Source organism: Giraffa tippelskirchi, chromosome X (genome assembly GCF_054371585.1).
Source record: "Giraffa tippelskirchi isolate mGirTip1 chromosome X, T2T-mGirTip1v1.2.pri, whole genome shotgun sequence".
Lineage (NCBI taxonomy): Eukaryota > Metazoa > Chordata > Mammalia > Artiodactyla > Giraffidae > Giraffa > Giraffa tippelskirchi.
In genome coordinates this window covers 95,929,794-95,950,409 of record NC_137289.1, presented here as the reverse complement: position 1 = coordinate 95,950,409, position 20,616 = coordinate 95,929,794, and the positions used below count along the sequence as shown (strand labels likewise).

General features: G+C 42.5%; 1 protein-coding gene and 1 long non-coding RNA gene across 2 annotated transcripts; one reads left to right on the top strand and one right to left on the bottom strand.

The window, feature by feature from the left end:
* Positions 1-2,415: 2,415 nt before the first annotated feature.
* LOC145536120 (uncharacterized) lies at positions 2,416-18,986 on the top strand. Its single transcript, XR_014075658.1, has 3 exons — positions 2,416-7,467; positions 11,366-11,575; positions 18,859-18,986. It is a non-coding gene; the product is annotated as an uncharacterized LOC145536120 (long non-coding RNA).
* On the bottom strand, positions 6,326-20,041 carry GLOD5 (glyoxalase domain containing 5). Its single transcript, XM_081564748.1, has 4 exons — positions 20,015-20,041; positions 10,601-10,738; positions 7,396-7,551; positions 6,326-6,418 (listed from the first exon to the last, which is right to left on the bottom strand). The coding sequence occupies exons 1-4, from the start codon at positions 20,039-20,041 to the stop codon at positions 6,326-6,328; spliced, it is 414 nt and encodes a 137-aa protein (XP_081420874.1).
* Between the last annotated feature and the right edge of the window lie 575 nt (positions 20,042-20,616).

Here is a 20,616-nt window from a genome sequence, read left to right as displayed (position 1 = left end):
GCAGAGAAATGAAAATGTTCGTCCAAGGCCTTAGGTTCTTTCTTGTCTCAGCTCTGACTGATTTGCTGCCTGATTCCTGGGCAGGCCAACCTCTGAGCCTCAGTTTCTTTGCTTGGAAAATGGGTATAATCATAGAACCCACCTCAAATGTTGTTGAGAGGCCACTCAACACAGGGCCTGCCTACACATCATAAATGGTAAGCTCTGTAGTAGCAACTCTCCTCACTGTTACTAGAAATAGCAGGTGCGGTGTTGGGGTAAGGTGGGGAAGTCTGCCCTCTTCAGAGGCATGTCTCAGACAAGGGTTTGGCTGCTGGACTCACAGCCCATTTCTTCATAACTGGAGTGGAGAAAGGGTTCAGAACGGAAGTAAAGCGTGGGGAGTGGGGGCCTCAGGGCTCTGCCTCCATCAAGAACCAAAACCCTGAGGCTCTGAGGCCAGGCCTCACCCCATTCCCTCCCCCATCCCTGTGGAGGGGGCACAGGCCCAGAAGTCTGTGGTGACAGTTCAGCCAGCAGGGAGGCAGCTGGGAGTGGGCAGATAAGGGAATCGCCAGGGCCAGGCCAGGCTTTGGGGGAGCCCAATGAGGGTGGGGGTGGGGGCGGGGGTGGGTGTCTGGGCCAAGCATCCTTTCCCTCAGGCCTCCATTTGAGACTCAGCCCCAACGGCCTCTCTTCCTTTCTCTTCCCAGAAGCCTTCCCTGACTGGTTCCCTCCCTCCTGGCATCTTCTGGGGCTCCAGAGCTTGGTTCAAGCTCATGGCGTTTGGACTATTCTTGTCTCTTCCAGACTGTGGAGTCCACCAGGGCTGGGACGAGCCTGGCTCCCCTCCGTGTCAGTAGCACCTGGAGAAGCGTCAACCAAAGTCGACTAAGGAATCAGATGTTTGCCTTGAAACCACACTATTTTGTTTTTAAGAGTAAAGTAGAAAAGATACTATAACAAGCACTCACCTTTGTCAAATGTTAATATTTTGCCCTATTTACTTCAGATCCTTTTTAAAAGAAATATATTACAGATACAGTTGACACCGTTGCACCAATTTCATTTCATTTCCCCCTTTCCTTCCACTACCTTGAATTTGGTATTTATCTTTCTCATGAATGTTTTGATGTTTTACATTACATTACTGCATATGTATGTACCCATGAACAACAAATGATATTTGGGGGTTTTGGCCTGTTTTTGACCTTCATATAAATGAAATCATATAGTATATGCTTATTTTGCTCAGCATAATATCTGTGAGATTCATCCAAGTTGTTGTATAGCTCCTTTTTTTTTTATTGAGATGTAATTCGCATACCACAAAATTCACCCTTTAAAGTATACATTTCAGTGGTAAGTAAATTCACAAGGTTGTACAACTGTTACCACTTTCTGATTCCAGAACATTTTCATCATCCCATAAAGAAGCGCTGTGCCCATTAGTAGCCATTTCCCTTTCCATTTCCCCCTCCCCACAGCCCCTGGCAACCACTAATCGGCTTTATATCTCTATGGATTTGCCTGTTATGGACATTTCATATAAATGGAATCATACAACATGTGGGCTTCTGTGACTGGCTTCTTTTACTTCACATAAAGTTTTCAAGGTTCATTCATGTTGTACCATGGATCAGTACTTCATTCCTCTTTAGGGCTGAATAACGTTCTATCACATGAAAACTTCATTCTGCTATCCAGTCATCCAATAAATGAACAGTTTTGGCTGTCGTGAATAATGATACTATGAACATTCACATGAAAATTTTTATGTGGATGTATATTTTCAGTTCTCTTGGGTGTATATCTAGGAATGGAATTGCAAGGTCCTGTGGCAATTCTCTTCACCTTTTTGAAGAACCTCAAAGGTATTCTCCAGAGTAGCTATATGAGGGTTATACATCCTCTCCAGCACTTGTTACTGTGCGCTCATTTTTGATCCTAGTAAATGTGATATGGTATCTTGTTGTGCTTTTGACTTGTATTTCCCTGATGGCTAATGATATTGAGCATCTTTTCATGTGTTTGTTGGCCTTTTTTTTTTTTAACCATACCATGAAGCCTGCAGTATCTTAGTTCCCTGACCAGGGATTGAACCCAGGCCCCAGAAGTGAAAGCACTGAGTTCTAACCACTGGACCACCAGGGAATTTCCAGTTGGCCATTTGTATATGTTCCTTATAGAAATGTCTATTCAAATCCTTTGCCCATTTTAATTGGGTTGTCTTTTTATTTTTGAGTATCAAGAATTCTTTGTTCTGGATGCTAGACCCTTATCAGATATGTGATTGCACATATTTTTCTCCTATTTGTGGGTTATCTTTTCACTTTCTTGAGAGTGTCCTTTGAAGCACAAAAGCTTTTAGCCTTTTTTTTCTTGGCTGCATCATGCAGCTTGTGGAATCTTAGTTCTCTGCCCAGAGATTGAACCCAGGACCTTGGCAGTGAGAACATGAAGTCCTAACCACTGGGAAACCAGGGAATTCCCAAAAGTTTTTAGCTTTGAAGAAGTCCAGTTTATTTATTTTTCTCTTTGGTTGCTATGCTTTAGGTGTCATATCTAGGAAACCGTTGCCTAATCCAAGGTTGTGAAGATTTATGCCTAGGTTTTCTTCTAAAAGTTTTATAGTTTTAGTGCTTAATATTTAAGTCTTTGATCCATTTTGAGTTACTTTAATGTGAAGTAGGGGTCCAGTTTAATTCTTTCCATGTGTATATCCAGCTGTCCCAGCACCATTTGTTGAAAAGACTATTCCTTCCCCCATTGAAATGTCTTGACACGCTTGTCAAAATCAATTGCCCGTGGTGCATAAATTTATTTGTGGACTCTCAATTCTATTCCATTGATCTGTATATCTATCTCTATGCCAATACCACACAGTCTTGATTGCCATATTATGTAGTAAGTTTTTAAATTGGGACGTGCAAGTCTTCCAACTCTGTGTTTCTTTTTCAATAGTTTTGTAGCTATTCTGGATCCCCAACATTTCTACTTGAATTTTGGGGTCAGTCTGTCAATTTCTGCAAAGAAGTAAGCTGGGATTCTGACAGGAATTGCACTAAATTTGTAGATCAATTTTGGGGAGTTTTGCTATCTTAATGCTATGAAGTCTGTAATTCATAAACATGTGATGTGTTTTTATTTAGGTATTCTTAATTTCTTTCAACAATGTTTTATAGTTTTCAATGTATAAATCTTGCCCATCTTTTGTTAAGTTTATTACTAAGTATTTTCTTTTTCTGATGCTATTGTAAATGAAATTGTTTTATTAATTTCATTTGTGGGTTTTTCTTTGCTAGTGTATAGAAATACAATCAAGTTTTCTATGACCTTGTGTCTTACAACCTGGCAGAGCTTTGTTGTAATGGCTTTGTTGTGGGTTCCTTAAGATTTTCTGTGTACAAGATCATGTTATCTGCAAATAGAGATAGTATAATTCTTTCTTCCCAATATGGATGTCTTTTATTTCTTTTTCTTGCCTAATTATCCAGACTAGAACATCCAGTACAATATTGAAGTGCTGAGAGGGGATATCCTTGTTTTGTTCCTCATCTTCAGGAAGAAGTATTCAGTCTTTCACCATTAAATATGATAGTAGCTGTAGATTTTTTGTAGATGCCCTTTATCAGGTTGAGGAAGTTCTCTTCTATTCCTAGTTTTTTGAGTGTTTTGTGTTTTTGTTTTAATTTATTTTTAATTGGAGGATAGTTGCTTTAAATGTTGTGTTGGTTTCTGCTGTACATCATTGTGAATCAGCCATTGTTGAGTGTTTTATCATGAAAGGGTGTTGAATTTTGTCAAATGCTTTTTCTGTATCTTATTAAGATCCTGTGGATTTTGTTTTTATTCTATTAATATGGTATATTGCATTAATTGATTTTCACATGTTGAATTAATCTTGCATTCCAGGGATAAATCCTACTTGGTTATGGTGTATAATCCTTTTATACATTACTGCATTCTATTTACTAGTATTTTGTTGAAGATTTTTGCATCCATATTCATAAGTGATATTGGTCTATAGTTATTTTTTCTTACTACGTCTTTGTCTGGTTTTGGTATCAAGTAATGATGACCTCATAAGTTAATTCCCTTTTATTGCCAAGTAGTATTCCATGGAATGGATATACCATATTTTGGTTAACCATTCATCTGCTGATGGACATCTGGGTTGTTTATAATCTTTTCTTTATTACACCAAATCTGTAACTTACAAACTCATATGTCTCTGTGCACACACATGTGGAAGAGTTTTTTCCTGGGGCAGGGGATATCAGTCTATCCATCCTTCCACCTCCCCACCCATCTGTCCATCCACCTGTCCACCTACCCCTTTATTCATCTACCGATTTACTGCTCTTCCTTCCTTCTTTCTTCCCTTCCATTATTCCTTTCCTTCCATCCTTTCTTTGTTCCTTCCTTCCTTCCATAAATCATCTGTCTCTTGGCACATAGCATCTGGATCAAAGGCAAGTTATTTTTGTAAAAAATAGGCAGGAAACCTGCTACAGCTTTTGGCAAAGCCTTTCATGTGCTAAAACTCACATCCTTAACCATCCTCTATCCCCAGCATTATGGGGGTTCCCTGGGAGTTTACTCATAGGACATGGCTAAACTAGCACCTGGATACTGTTTAAGAGACCAGAGTCCACAAGACTAGGGGCTCCCTCCCCTTAAAGAGAGTCTCATATGTACTTCTTCATCCATCTCTTATTTGCCTAGGGACCTGTACTCTCCCTTTCCTCTTTTCCTGCCTCATTCACTGGTCCCTCCTCTTGTTTCAGAACTCTAAATGTCCTTGAGCCTCTTCTCTAGTTGACATTTTCTCTCTTGGTGAGCTCATCCAGTCTCTGTCTTCAGAGTATCTCCACAGTCTAACCACTTTTTACCACCTCTTCCACCAGCACCAGTGTTACTCATCTGAACCACTGCAGTAACCTCCTCCTCAGGGTCCCCCAGCTTCCACCCTCAACCTTGCAATCTATTTTCCTCAAAGCATCCAAAGGGAGCTTGTTAAATCCTAAGTCAGATCATGGCTCTCCTCTGCTCATGACCCTCCTGTGGCTCCCCTGTCACTCAGAGTAAAAGCCAGAGTCCTCTCCATGGCCCATGAGGCCCCACACCATCTCTCCCCCCAACCTCTCCCACCTCACCTCCTGCTGCTCCCCCCACTCACTCTGCTCCTCTGTACTAGCCTCCTCACTGCTCCTTACACACACCAGGCCCCTGCACGTATCAGGGCCTTTGCACTGGCTATCCTCTCTGCCTGCTGTGTTCTTCCTGTAGCTACCAGCATAGCTCCCTCCCTCATCTTTTCAGGTCTGGGCTAAAATGTCTCTTTCTCAGTGAGGTTTCCCTGATCATCCTATTACATATTGGAAAATGCTTCAGTTTTTTTTTTTTTTTAAATCTGTTGCCACTTTTCCAAAGCACCTATCATCCTCTAACACACTTGATATTTTCCTTACTTAATTTTACTTCTTTTCTGTCTCTCCCACTAGAATGGCAGCTCCACAAACATAGATAAGCTTATCTCTTCTGTTCAACACTGTTTTTCCAATGCCTGGAACAGGGCCAAGCACACAGTAGGTGCTCAATGTATGTTTGTTGATTGAGTGAATCAGTAAATGGTGGGGGAAGAAGACAGAAACGGAGAAAATTTGTTCGTGTCCCATCTGTCTCCTCTTGTCAGGAATGGAGCTTCAGTTGAGATGAGTCTGAACCTACCAGATCCAAAAGTAGAAAGTGCCACATTCCACAGGGCTGAAACCAGCTAAGGCACTCCAGGAGGAGGTAGTATTATCTGGGCTGGCCCTTGAAAGCCCCATGGGAATCGCAGAGATCTTGGAGTTCAGTCAAACCAATTGGGTGGAATAAACAGCAGGCAGCACTTGGCAGGAGTGAGCTGAATCAAAAAGGATGGAAAGGGTAAGCTCACTGACAAGGGGAAATCTATCAGGGGCCTTGAATCCCAAGGTGATGACACTAAATTTGGTCCTCAGAGATGTCATACTCCCTGGTCACTGCCCCCCAAATAGCTCAGAGACCTTATGTTCTAGAAAAACAGCCATATATAATGCTGAGACAGTAATAATAAAGAGCTCATATTAATTGAAAGTTATTTATTGGGGCAGCTTGGATAGGGGACTCTCAGACATGTTGGTCCCAAACCCACCTCAGATCGCCCAGCAAGATGTATAAAGTGCCCGAGTCTTCAATCCTTCGAGGTTTCTGGGCCTGGGTGAGGGTTTGCGGGAAGGAAGGGAGGGGGTGACGTGGCAGGGGATAGAATGGCAGAGAACTAACCACCATCATGAGGAGATATAGTTGGATACCTCAGTCAGATTTCCGTCAGGGTGTCAGAAGTAGACATAATGGGCCCTTTTGCCCCTGTTCTGGGGACTGGACCCTCCTTAATGGGGACATCACAAGCCTGAAGTGGGAGAAGAGGACAAAAATCGTTCATTCACAGTCCATGTTTGAGACCAAAATTTCATTCTTTACCATGGCCTAGAAGACTTCATCTCCTACCATTCTCCTCTCCCTCACTCTGTTCCAGCTACTTAACAGCTGTATGACCTCAAGCAGAGTACCTAACTGCTCAGCACCTCAGTTTCCTCATCCATCAAATGGGGATGATAATGTGCCTAGTAAGTTGCAGAGTCAGAATTCAAACCCAGGCAAGTCTGGGCCAAAGTCCATACTCTTAACCCCTATGCTTTATCCACTTTACTTCCAAGTCAGACTTTTTCACTGATATTTTCCAAACGAGTCCAGGTCAATTTGCACAAAATAGATTTAATATCTCAATCTGTGTTCCCCAAAAGGAGAACCAATGTCCCCTTCACATGAAATCACCTTAAGTATTACAGGGACACTAAATTAAATTACAGTGAGTCAAAAAAAATTACAGTGAATCAGAAATTATTCCCTGTTCAGTCCTCTTTCAATCCTTCTGATTATACCAAGAAGAAAGTGTATGGTGGATGCGAAGTCCTTGATACCTCTCTAACCAACCTAACTTTGTCAAGCTCGAAGATTGGGGGAAGCAGAAGTGACTAGAATCTAATGACATTGCGATGCTTTTAAAGCTGTTTGTTTTTATAATTGCCTCCCCTTTATGCCAAGATATGACGGGTTTCCACTTACTTGGTTGAACATTTTCTTTTTACACAAATGTACTTATATAAATAGAGTTTAGGTATACTGTTTTCCACAAGGGTGATGTAAAGTTTTCTTTTAAAATACATTTGTTTATGGGGAAAATTATGTCCATGATAATGAGTAAACAATGGTGTGCAAACCTTATCTGGATGTGATGAAACCTGTTATGTCTGAAGTTTGAGTCATGCTTCTGTTTTCATTGCATCTGTAGCAGCTTTCTCAAAAGAAGATGGAAGTCTCACTCACCTTGAGGCACTGGACCATTTCCTCCAAATGCATCTTTGTGATCAGGCATATATCCAGGGAGCTGGGGACCAGGTGAGTGGCTTTGGGTTCAAATTCCTTTCCCACCTCGTGGAGGTTAAATTTCTGGTCTCCAAAACACAATGCTTTCCGGTCTCCCTATGTGTGTGTGGGGGAAACAACCTGGAACTAAACCTCCAAGATGAATGTGAGGCACAGTCCCCTATCTACCCCAACAAAGTTAAAAAAGAAATAGAACAAGGCTTTGATGAAAAATAGCTGCTTGGTGCCCCACTCTTATCTTGTTCCCTAGAGGCAAATGCTTTCAATATGTGTATGTGTTTCTTCTGGAAATTGTTTCCATGCTGCTGCTGCTGCTAAGTCGCTTCAGTCGTGTCTGACTCTGTGCGACCCCATAGACAGCAGCCCACCAGGCTCCGCCATCCCTGGGATTCTCCAGGCAAGAACACTGGAGTGGGCTGCCATTTCCTTCTCCAGTGCATGAAAGGGAAAAGTGAACGAAGTCGATCAGTTGCGTCTGACTCTTAGTGACCCCATGGACTGTAGCCTACCAGGCTCCTCTGTCCATGGGATTTTCCAGGCAAGAGTACTGGAGTGGGGTGCCATTGCCTTCTCCAACTATTTCCATACCTCCAAATAATATAATATGTTGATACTATCCATGGCAGAGACTGTAATCTGCCTGCTTAATATACATTTCTCCCCTTTTTCTTTTAAATACAACCCAAGTTTCAGTGGGATCTATTGCACACCCAGCTTTAAAAACCTGCATTTCCCAGCATTCCTTGCTGGGTAGCCATGGAAGGCTGGACAATGAAATGTTAGCAGAGGCTGTGGGCCATGCTTCTAGGGACCTTCCCACCCCATTGAGCTGACGCTTTTTGCCTACTCATTTCCTCCTTTCAGCCACTGCCCACACCCTGCCTGCGTACCTCTAGACTGATTGTTGAATGAGAGAAAGAGAAAACTCTTATTTTATTTAACCCACTTAGCTTAACCCAGTTAAGTTTTCTCCCACGTGCCTCCAAACACAGTCCCTAACTGACATGCTACTATTTCTTGATTTGGCAACTTCAGACATTTTCTATCCATTTCCTGGTATGATAAATGAGAATTTAGCTCATCCATAATACTACTCCTCCCAATAGAATTCTGTCATTGGTTTTAGCTCCTCTTTTGATTCCTTTACAATTTAAAAATAACCCACCTGTACCTTAATGTTTTGATGGATGAACATAGTACCACAATGACCCAACTATCCTCTTCATCTTGCCTCTTTCTCCTGTGCCAGTCAACTTCCGCCATTTTTATTTATTTATGTATTTAATGGCAAAATATTTTAATTTTTCATAAAGCTATTTCCCTCACTCCATAGACACCACACAGAAAAGAATCTATGTGCATGTGTTCTTGTTGAGCAGGAGGATGAGACTTCTGCCATTTAAAAAAAAATCACTTTTATATTTCCTTCATATCACCATGGCGGATACTACATTCATTCTATCAGAAAATGACTTTATTTCACTTGAATGATAGTTCAGCTGAGTATAGAACTTGATGTTGTAAGTTATTTTCCCATAGCCTTTTTATATGTGGCTTCGTTGTCTTCCTGAATCTGGTATTGCTGATAAGACGTCTGATGTTAATCTGTTTTTCATTTCTTTTATATATGATGCATCCACCCTCCACTCTTGCAGCTTTTAAGACTTTTCTTGATGCTAGATGTACTGAAGTTTCACTCCAGTGTCCAGATACCAAGAGCTGAGGCTTCATATGTCTATTATTGTTGATGCATGCAAGGCCCTTCTCTAGTTTTATTTGTATACTTCATCTCTTTATCTCCAGTCTTCATTCCTGTCTCCAACATAGGCAATGATTATAATGTGTTTGATGGTCATTCTTTGGTTTTCATAAGTTATTGTAAAAGGTGTATTATTGTTTTATGTGTGTATGTTATAAATGGTACTGTGCTATAGACATGATTTGGCTTCACCATTTTTCATTTAGCATGATCTTTTTAAGACCCATCCATCTTGCTGTGTATACATCCAGTCTGATACTGCATAATTTTATTTTTATGCATGACATTCGATGTTGGAGCTTCCCAGGTGGTGCTAGTGGTAAAGAATCCATCTGGCAATGCAGGAGATGCAAGAGACTCGGGTCCAATCCCTGAGTTGGGAAGATCTCCTGGAGTAGGAAATGGCACCCTACCCCAATATTCCTGCCTGGAGAATTCTATGGGCAGAGGGGCCTGGCGGGCTACAGTCCATAGGGTCGTAGAGTTGGACACAACTGAGAGACCAAGCACACAGCACAGAGCACACATTCCATGTTAATTTTACATTTTTTTTCACCCTGTTTGCCATTCATGGGCCCTTTCCATTTAAGGCAATCATTGTCTCTGCATCTCCCACATTGGGAGTTGTTCCAAATTCTCAAGGATTGTATTCAATCTCTGGAAACCTTTTTACCTTGAATCTGTTTTTTCTTGGGGACATTCCTTCTCCTGACCCAAACTGGACTGATTATGTTCTAGGTATCTTTCTGGATCTTCCTCTTAGGATCCACTGTTTCCTGACTTTGATGTCTTCTTCTTGGATTAATCACTCATTTTGATAACATATTCTCAAGTAATTTTGAAAGCAAGTAGGCCAAGTTTCTGAGTCTTTTTATTCATATGTCTAAGAATGTTTTATTCTACACCCACCTTGATTAATAATTTGTTTGGTCATAGAATTCTAGGTTGAAATGTTTTCCTTCAGAATCTTGAAGTTGTTCTTCTGTTGTCTTCTGGTCTCTGACTCTTGGGAAATCTGAATATTTCATTTTCCTTTGTAATTGAACTACTTTTTAACTTTTCTGAAAACTTCTAGGAGCTTTGTATTTATTTTGATGTTCTATAATTTCTTAGGAACATATCTAGGTGTGAACATGCTGGATACTCAGTTAACTCTTTCCATATAAGGACTGGAAAGTTCTCTCACATTATTCTGTGGTTATTTCCTCCCTTCCTTTTTCTTCACTGAATAGTGAAGTCCCACTATTCAGAGTCTGGAATCTTCTCCACTGGTCCTTTTTAAATTGTGTGTCTATGTGTGTGTGTGTTGGAGTTTTAGGCTACTTTTTAAAATAGTATAATCAAATTTTACCCCAGCTGAAGTTTGGCATTTGGGGAAGTTGTTACCTTGAAAGTCATGATCTCCATGCCCAGGATCTTGGAATAAAACATAGTGGTGTCTTTGAGTCTCTTTACTGTCATCACAATGTGGTCAAGTCTATGGATAAGACACAGGGAAGGGGTCCGACTGTTGTCCCTCCATGACTAAAAAAAGAAAAAAAAAGAGTCAATAGAGACCACACTGCCACTGGTCATACCCGTGTTTCCTGTGTTTCCTTCTCCCCCCTTCCCCTCACCTCCCCAGTGACTATACTTCCTTCTACCCCCATTCCAAGGGTAAAGTCCTGGGAGGAATCTTCAGTACTTACTGCTCATGTGTGGATTCACAAGAGTCCATGTGTCTGCCATGACCACCCTCCACGGTTTTCTTATTCTTTTCCTCCTTCCACAGGGATAGAGGTGAAGATAGGAGAGTGGAGACCAAAACCAAACTCTCCCTTGTTTTCCCAGAGCTGGAATTCATCTCTTTTATAAGAAATAGTAAGACACAGAGGAGGCCCACTTCCATGAGTACAAGCCTTTATTGGCCAATTTAAAACTCAGTTCCTTCCTTTCTCACTCCACAGTTAATCACAGAGGACAGGACAAGAAAGGAGCATCTCAGATGCAGTGATGTTTCTGGGCATGTGTGCCTACAGATCAGCACTGACACCCAGGGGGAGGGCACCCCACCCCACCACTCATTTCCTGCCTTCAGCACACCTCCCACCAGATCTTTCTCTTGATTCGAGTTCTTTAGTAATTTTTATATTTACATTACATCTGCTACAGGATTAAGGCTGTGGCGCTGTACGAGCGCGGCGGCCACCACGCCAGGGCCGCGAGGAGCTACCCTGTGCCCGAGGTCAGAAGTGGTGGCCGCGAGAGCTACCCCGCGCCCGAGGTCAGGGGCGGTGGCCGCGGGAGCTACCCTGCGTCTGAGGTCAGGGGTGCCGGCTGCGCTTTGCTGGAGCAGCCCTGAAGAGAGACCCCATGTCCAAGGTAAGAGAAACCCAAGTAAGATGGTAGGCACTGAGAGAGGGGATCAGAGGGCAGACAGACTGAAACTACAATCACAGACAACTAGCCAATCTGATCACATGGACCACAGCCTTGTCTAACTCACTGAAACTAAGCCGTGCCCTATGGGGCCACCCAAGACAGACAGGTCATGGTAGAGAGGTCTGACAGAATGTGGTCCACTGGAGAAGGGAATGGCAAACCACTTCAGTATTCTTGCCTTGAGAACCGCATGAACAGTATGAAAAGGCAAAAAGATAAGACACTGAAAGATGAACTCCCCAGGTAGGTAGGTGCCCAATATGCTACTGGAGATCAGTGGAGAAATAACTCCAGAAAGAATGAAGGGATGGAGCCAAAGCAAAAACAACACCCAGTTGTGAATGGGACTGGTGATAGAAGCAAGGTTAGATGCTGTAAACAGCAATATTGTATAGGAACCTGGAATCTTAGGTCCATGAGTCAAGGCAAATTCAGTTCAGTTCAATCGCTCAGTTGTGTCCAACTCTTTGCGACCCCATGAATCTCAGCACGCCAGGCCTCCCTGTCCATCACCAACTCCCGGAGTCTACCCAAACCCATGTCCATCAAGTCGGTGATGCCATCCAGCCATCTCATCCTCTGTCGTCCCCTTCTCCTCCTGCCCCCAATCCTTCCCAGCATTAGGGTCTTTTCCATGAGTCAGCTCTTCGCATGAGGTGGCCGAAGTATTGGAGTTTCAGCTTCAACATCAATCCTTTCAATGAATACTCAGGACTGATCTCCTTTAGGATGGACTGGCTGGATCTCCTTGCAGTCCAAGGGACTCTCAAGAGTCTTCTCCAATACCACAGTTCAAAAGCATCAATTCTGTGGCACTCAGCTTTCTTCAACATCCAACTCTAACATCCATACATGACCACTGGATAAACCATAGCCTTGACTAGACGGACCTTTGTTGTTGCTTTTAAATATGCTATCTAGGTTGGTCATAACCTTCCTTCCAAGGAGTAAGCATCTCTTAATTTCATGGCTGCAATCACCATCTGCAGTGATTTTGGAGCCCAAAAAAATGAAGTCTGACACTGTTTGCACTGTTTCCCCATCTATTTGCCATGAATTGATGGGACCGGATGCCATGATCTTAGTTTTCTGAAAGTTGAGCTTTAAGCCAACTTTTTCACTCTCCTCTTTCACTTTCATCAAGAGGCACTTTAGTTCTTCTTCACTTTCTGCCATAAGGGTGGTATCATCTGCATATCTGAGGTTATTGATATTTCTCCCGGCAATCTTGATTCCAGCTCGTGCTTCCTCCAGCCCAGCGTTTCTCATGATGTCCTCTGCATATAAGTTAAATAAGCAGGGTGACAATATACAGCCTTGACGTACTCCTTTTCCTATTTGGAACCAGTCTGTTGTTCCATGTCCAGTTCTAACTGTTGCTTCCTGACCTGCATACAGGTTTCTCAAGAGACAGATCAGATGGTCTGGTATGCCCATCTCTTTCAGAATTTTCCACAGTTTATTGTGATCCACACAGTCAAAGGCTTTGGCATAGTCAATAAAGCAGAAATAGATGTTTTTCTGGAACTCTCTTGCTTTTTCGATGATCCATTGGATGTTGGCAATTTGATCTCTGGTTCCTCTGCCTTTTCTAAAACCAGCTTGAACATCTGGAAGTTCATGGTTCATGTATTGTTGAAGCCTGGCTTGGAGAATTTTGAGCATTACTTTACTAGTGTGTGAGATGAGTGCAATTGTGCGGTAGTTTGAGCATTCTTTGGCATTGCGTTTCTTTGGGATTGGAATGAAAACTGACCTTTTCCAGTCCTGTAGCCACTGCTGAGCTTTCCAGATTTGCTGGCATATTGAGTGCAGCACTTTCAAAGCATCCTCTTTCAGGATTTGAAATAGCTCAACCGGAATTCCATCACCTCCACTAGCTTTGTTCATAGTGATGCTTTCTAAGGCCCACTTGACTTCACATTCCAGGATGTCTGGCTCTAGGTGAGTGATCACACCATCGTGATTATCTGGGTTGTGAATATCTTTTTTGTACAGTTCTTCTGTGTATACTTGCCACCTCTTCTTAATATCTTCTGCTTCTGTTAGGTCCATACCATTTCTGTCCTTTATCGAGCCCATCTTTACATGAAATATTCCCTTGGTATCTCTAATTTTCTTGAAGAGATCTCTAGTCTTTCCCATTCTGTTGTTTCCCTCTATTTCTTTGCATTGACCACTGAGGAAGGCTTTCTTATCTCTCCTTGCTATTCTTTGGAACTCTGCATTCAGATGGGAATATCTTTCCTTTTCTCCTTTGCTTTTCACTTCCCTTCTTTTCACAGCTATTTGTAAGGCCTCCTCAGACAGCCATTTTGCTTTTTTGCATCTTTTTCTTGGGGATGGTCTTGATTCCTGTCTCCTGTACAATGTCACGAACCTCTCTCCATAGTTCATCAGGCACTCTGTCTATCAGATCTAGTCCCTTAAATCTATTTATCACTTCCACTGTATAATCATAAGGGATTTGATTTAGGTCATATCTGAATGGTCTAGTGGTTTTCTCCACTTTCTTCAATTTAAGTCTGAATTCGGCAATAAGGAGTTTATGATCTGAGCCACAGTCCACTCCTGGTCTTGTTTTTGCTGACTGTGTAGAGCTTCTCCATCTTTGGATGCAAAGATTATAATCAATCTGATTTTGGTGTCAACCATCTGGTGATGTCCATGTGTAGAGTCTTCTCTTGTGTTGTTGGAAGAGGGTGTTTGCTATGACCAGTGTGTTCTCTTGGCAAAACTCTATTAGCCTTTGCCCTGCTTCATTCTGTACTCCAAGGCCAAATTTGCCTGTTATGCCAGGTGTTTCCTGACTTCCTACTTTTGCATTCCAGTCCCCTATAATGAAAAAGACATCTTTTTTGAGTGTTAGTTCTAATAGGTCTTGTAGGTCTTCAAAGAACTGTTCAACTTCAGCTTCTTCAGTGTTACTAGTCAGGGCATAGACTTGGATTACCGTGATATTGAATGGTTTGCCTTGGAAATGAGCAGAGATCATTCTGTTGTTTTTGAGACTGCATCCAAGTACTGCATTTTGGACTCTTTCATTGACTATGATGGCTACTCCATTTCTTCTAAGGGATTCCTGCCCACAGTAGTAGATATAATGGTCATCTGAGTTAAATTCACCCATTCCAGTCCATTTTAGTTCGCTGATTCCTAGAATGTCGACGTTCACACTTGCCATCTCCTGTTTGACTCCTTCCAATTTGCCTTGATTCATGGACCTAACATTCCAGGTTCCTATGGAATATTGCTCTTTACAGCATCAGGCGTTGCTTCTATCATCAGTCAAATCCACAGCTGGGTATTGTATTTGCTTTGGTCCATCCCATCATTCTTTCTGGAGTTATTTCTCCACTGATCTCCAGTAGCAAAACACATATGCCTCATGAACTATGGACAGAGGTTCGTGACATTGTACAGCAGACAGGGATCAAGAACATCCCCATGGAAAAGAAATGCAAAAAAGCAAAATGGCTGTCTGAGGAGGCCTTACAAATAGCCGGGAAAAGAAGAGAAGTGAAAAGCAAAGGAGAAAAGGAAAGATACTCCAATCGGAAGGCAGAGTTCCAAAGAATAGCAAGGAGAGATAAGAAAGCCTTCCTCAGTGATCAATGCAAAGAAATAGAGGAAAACAATAGAATGGGAAAGACTAGAGATCTCTTCAAGAAAATTAGAGATACCAAGGGAATATTTCATGTAAAGATGGGCTCGATAAAGGACAGAAATGGTATGGACCTAACAGAAGCAGAAGATATTAAGAAGAGGTGGCAAGAATACACAGAAGAACTGTACAAAAAAGATCTTCACGACCCAGATAATCACGATGGTGTGATCACTCACCTAGAGCCAGACATCCTGGAATGTGAAGTCAAGTGAGCCTTAGGAAGCATCACTATGAACAAAGCTAGTGGAGGTGATGGAATTCCGGTTGAGCTATTTCAAGTCCTAAAAGATAATGCTGTGAAAGTGCTGCACTCAATATGCCAGCAAATCTGGAAAGCTCAGCAGTGGCCACAGGACTGGAAAAGGTCAGTTTCCAATCCCAAAGAAAGGCAATGCCAAAGAATGCTCAAACTACCACACAATTGCAGTCATCTCACATGCTAGGGAAGTAATGCTTAAAATTCTCCAAGCAGGCTTCAGCAGTACGTGCACCGTGAGCTTCCAGATGTTCAAGCTGGTTTTAGAAAAGGCAGAGGAACCGGAGATCAAATTGCCAACATCTGATGGATCATCGAAAAAGCAAGAGAGTTCCAGAAAAACATCTATTTCTGCTTTATTGACTATGCCAAAGCCTTTGACTGTGTGGATCACAATAAACTGTGGAAAATTCTGAAAGAGATGGGCATACCAGACCATCTGATCTGTCTCTTGAGAAACCTGTATGCAGGTCAGGAAGCAACAGTTAGAACTGGACATGGAACAACAGACTGGTTCCAAATAGGAAAAGGAGTACGTCAAGGCTGTATATTGTCACCCTGCTTATTTAACTTATATGCAGAGGACATCATGAGAAACGCTGGGCTGGAGGAAGCACGAGCTGGAATCAAGATTGCCGGGAGAAATATCAATAACCTCAGATATGCAGATGATACCACCCTTATGGCAGAAAGCGAAGAAGAACTAAAGTGCCTCTTGATGAAAGTGAAAGAGGAGAGTGAAAAAGTTGGCTTAAAGCTCAACATTCAGAAAACTAAGATCATGGCATCCGGTCCCATCAATTCATGGTAAATAGATGGGGAAACAGTGGAAACAGTGGCTGACCTTATTTTTCTGGGCTCCAAAATCACTGCAGATGTTGATTGCAGCCATGAAATTAAAAGTTGCTTACTCCTTGGAAGGGAAGTTATGACCAATCTAGATAGCACATTAAAAAGCAGAGACACTACTTTGCCAACAAAGGTCCGTCTAGTCAAGGCTATGGTTTTTCCAGTGGTCATGTATGGATACGAGAGCTGGAATATAATGAAACCTGAGGGCCAAAAAATTGATGCTTTTGAACTGTGGTGTTGGAGAAGAATCATGAGAGTCCGTTGGACTGCAAGGAGATCCAACCAGTCCATCCTAAAGGAGATCAGTCCTCGGTGTTCATTGAAAGGAGTGATGTTGAAGCTGAAACTCCAATACTTTGGCCACCTGATGCGAAGAGCTGACTCATTTGAAAAGACCCTGATGCTGGGAAAGATTGAGGGTGGGAGGAGAAGGGGATGACAGAGGATGAGATGGTTGGCTGGTATCACCGATTTGATGAACATGGGTTTGGGTGGACTCTGGGAGTTGGTCATGGACAGGAGGCCTGGCGTGCTGTGGTTCATGGGATTGCAAAGAGTCAGACATGACTGAGCGACTGAACTGAACTGAATGCACAATAAATTGCAGAGTATAGTGGTTAAAAAAATATTGTGGAGCCAGACTGACATTTACTTACTCTCTGGGCCGAGAGAGTTTGGTTTCCACTTCTGGAAAATGGGCATAATTTTTTTTATGTGTTTTATGGAACTGTTGTGAACAGCTTAAAAAAAAAAAAAGTTGGGAGGAGTTCCCTGGTAGTCCAGTTGTTAGGGCTTGGTGCTCTCACTGCCAGGGGCCCGAGTTTGGTTCCTGGTTGGGGAACTAATATCCCACAAGCTGGGCAGTGTGGCCAAAAAGAAAAAAATAGTCTTTCAACAATGCCTGACAGCAAGTGCTGTAAGAGTTGATGATGATGATGTTGTGGTCATCTTGTTAAAATCCAGACTCTCTATTCTATGACCCTCAATCTTTGCAACCTATTTATTTATTTTCACTGCATCAGTTCTTAGTTGTGGCACTTCGGATCCTTCATTGTGGCTCATGGGCTCCAGAGTACATGGGCTCTGTAGTTGAGGCGCCTGGGCATAGTTGCCCTGTTGGCATGTGGGATCTTAGTTCCCCCATCAAGAATTGAACCTTTGTCCCCACATTGCAAGGCGGATCCTGAAGCACTGGACCATCAGGGAAGTCCCCATATTCATTGCTTTCAGATTCCAAGCCACATTGTCCTTTTGCCTGTTCCTCGCAAGGGCCATCCTTGAACCTTTAGCCTCGGGGCTTTTTGCACATGCTAGTATCTGTCTCCCTGATTAGAATATAAACTTCTTAAGCATAGAAATTTCTGTTTTGTTCCCCACTGTGTCCCAAACAACTAGCAGATGTTCTATAATATTTGTTCAATTAATGAATATCTACTACAATAATTAGACCCAGTGCCTGGCACAAAGTCTGGCTTCTGTTCTATTCCACTCCAATATCCTACTCTGTTCTATTCTGCTGTGTTCAGTTCCATTTCAAACCATCACATTTTTTTTTTAAAACCCATTACATTTTAAACAATTGCTTTCACTTGAGCCCCGCCTTAAAAAAAATACTGTGCTTTTCTATTTTCATGAGTGAAGGAGGCATTAGAAAAGTTCTTGAGTTCTGCTGTCCTCATGGATACAGAGGATCCATATGAACACAGAAGCCGTAGAACTGGGGAAATGATTGACATTTGAGCTTCACTGAAACTAATGTTCTGTATTAAAAATCTTATTAACCTTCTAATGTCTTTAGGACTGACAATAGCACTCCCTTTTCAGTCCTGATGTTGGTATTTTATGTTTTTTCTCTTATTGAGAAAACAGAATTTACTAATAGTTGATTAATCTGTTCAAAGAACCAATTTTTGACATTAATTTTCTCTGTTGTATGTTTTCCATTTCCCCAGTTTCTGCTATCTTTATAATTTCCTTCCTTCCACTCACTCAGGGTTCAATTTGCTGTTCCTTTTCCAGACTCCTGATATGGAAGCTGAAGTACTTGATTTTCAAGTTTTTACATCTATACACATTTAGAGCTATAGATTTGCCCTGATCACTGCTTTAAACTGCTTTAGCCACATCCCCTAAATCTGATAAGTGTTTGGAAATCAACTCGACTAACTCCTTCCATTATTTGATGCCCTACTAGCTCACATTCACTCCCCAATTATGCTTTGCAGATATGGAGCTCCATCCTTGCAAATTCAATGATAAGCAAAGCTGGCTCTCTTGAGGAACTGGAAGAAGGCCCATGTGGCTTGGAATCTGAGAATGAGTGAGACAGGAAGAGGGGAAGGCCAGGCCAGATCATGCAGGGTTTTGAGATGAGGTTAGGGAGGCTGGTTTTTAAAAAGATGACTGAAGAAAAATGGACAACCTAAAAGTTGTTATGTTATATTTCAGGACTTGACTGAGGACTGAGGACAATAGCCCAGGAGACAGCTGCTCAAATAGCTCTGAGGAGCTGCTCCAAATAGGTAAGGGAGGACTCTGGATATACAGGAATTTTTGATGAAAAAAAAAAAAAAAAACCATGTAGTCAAACATCAAAATATTACTGCTAATCACAAAAAGCAGCCTTCTCAAGTTAATAATTTTAGCACTTTTCTATGTATGGGAGGATGCAAGAGTCTGAGCTCATTGAAATCTTTTCTCAGGTATGCATCTTAACTACCTAGGGCCAGTATTCTTAACTATGCTATGCTATGCTATGCTAAGTCGCTTCAGTCGTGTCCGACTCTGTGCGACCCCATAGACGGCAGCTCACCAGGCTCCGCCGTTCCTAGGATTCTCCAGGCAAGAATACTGGAGTGGGTTGCCATTTCTTTCTCCAGTGCATGAAAGGGAAAAGTGAAAGTGAAGTTGCTCAGTCACCTAGGATATTTCTCCTAAATGCCCCCAGGTCGCATTGTTGGGAGGCAGCTGCAGTGGCTGCTGGCTTGAGGCTGGGCAACATTCATTGTTTACTTGGAACAGTGGGCAGCATTCCCTTTCTACAAGCAAGACACTTAAGCTTACTATGTGTCGAGCTCTGTTCTAAGCACTGTATAAAGCATAATCCACTTTATTTCTCACAACCAAATATATGTATATATGTGTATTATATAGGTAAATATATATAAACTAGAATGTCCAAAATACTATAGCTTCCCTCCGGCCTCCTCCACAGGGACGGCTTCTATCTTCCTACAAAGTCCTTTTTAAGGTCTCCTTCAGGGTGCCAGTGGCCCTTGGAATTCTTTTAGCAAACCTCAAGAGCAGCGCTCTTTCCTGACCGCTCCCTGCCCCGCCACCCCTAGGGAGCTAAGCTGAGCGGCTGCCCACTCCTGTAGACCTGCTGACAGTCTGCTGTGTGTTAGAGCAAGGGCTTTCTATGTCCCTCTGCTGCCCTCTGCTTGTCTTTGAAAGAGGAAAGAAGAAGGAAGAGGGTGGGAAAATGGATGAAAGCACACCGGGACAGCCACATAGAAGGGAAAGCAGGTTGCCAGGCCCAGCTGGGAACTCTCAGCCTTGCTGCCAGTACCTGTGCCCCAAAGCCCCCTGGGGCCACCCCATTCACTTTCTTCTCCAAAGTCCAACTCCACATCCTGGCTGGCAGCCTGGAGTGCAGATGGCACAGTGTGGTAGGCCTAGTGTCTTTGCCCCCAGCCTCCAGATAGCCCTCTGGCTCAATGCCTGCAGATCAAGGGGCAGGAATGGGAGGGCCACTGACTAGGGACCGCTGGTGTTGACAGAGATAGATGGTGCAAGTACAAGGACTCTGACATAAAACACAGGGCCTCGAAAGTGAAAGCCTAAGGTGTCTTAGCCAGCTCAGGCCACCATAATATAGTACTATAGACAGGGTAGTTGAAACAGTAATTTATTTTCTTACCATTCTGGAGGCCAGAAGTCCAAGATAAGAATGCCAGTATGGTTGGGTTCTGATAACATCTCTCTTCCTGGCTTGCAGATGGCCACCTTCTTTCCAGGTCCTCACATGGCAGAGAGAAAGAACAAACTTCCTGGTGTCTTCTTCTTTTTTAAAAAGTTCCCTAACTGCTGGACTGCCAGGGAAGTCCCTCTGGTGTCTTCTTATATGGGTACTAATGCCATCTTGAGGGTTTAACCCTCATGACCTCATCTAACCATAATTACCTTCCTAAAGCCCCTAATATGTCA

What these genes read in the sequence shown, in the direction of transcription:
- GLOD5 (XM_081564748.1), bottom strand. Translation starts at nt 20,041, where the DNA reads ATGTGGAGTTGGACTTTGGAGAAGAAA. An exon ending in GTTGGACTTTGGAGAAGAAA is followed by an intron (nt 10,739 to 20,014) that starts GTGAATGGGGTG and finishes TTCTTTTTTTAG; the next exon opens with TCATGGAGGGACAACAGTCG. An exon ending in AAATGGTCCAGTGCCTCAAG is followed by an intron (nt 6,419 to 7,395) that starts GTGAGTGAGACT and finishes CTCCCACTTCAG; the next exon opens with GCTTGTGATGTCCCCATTAA.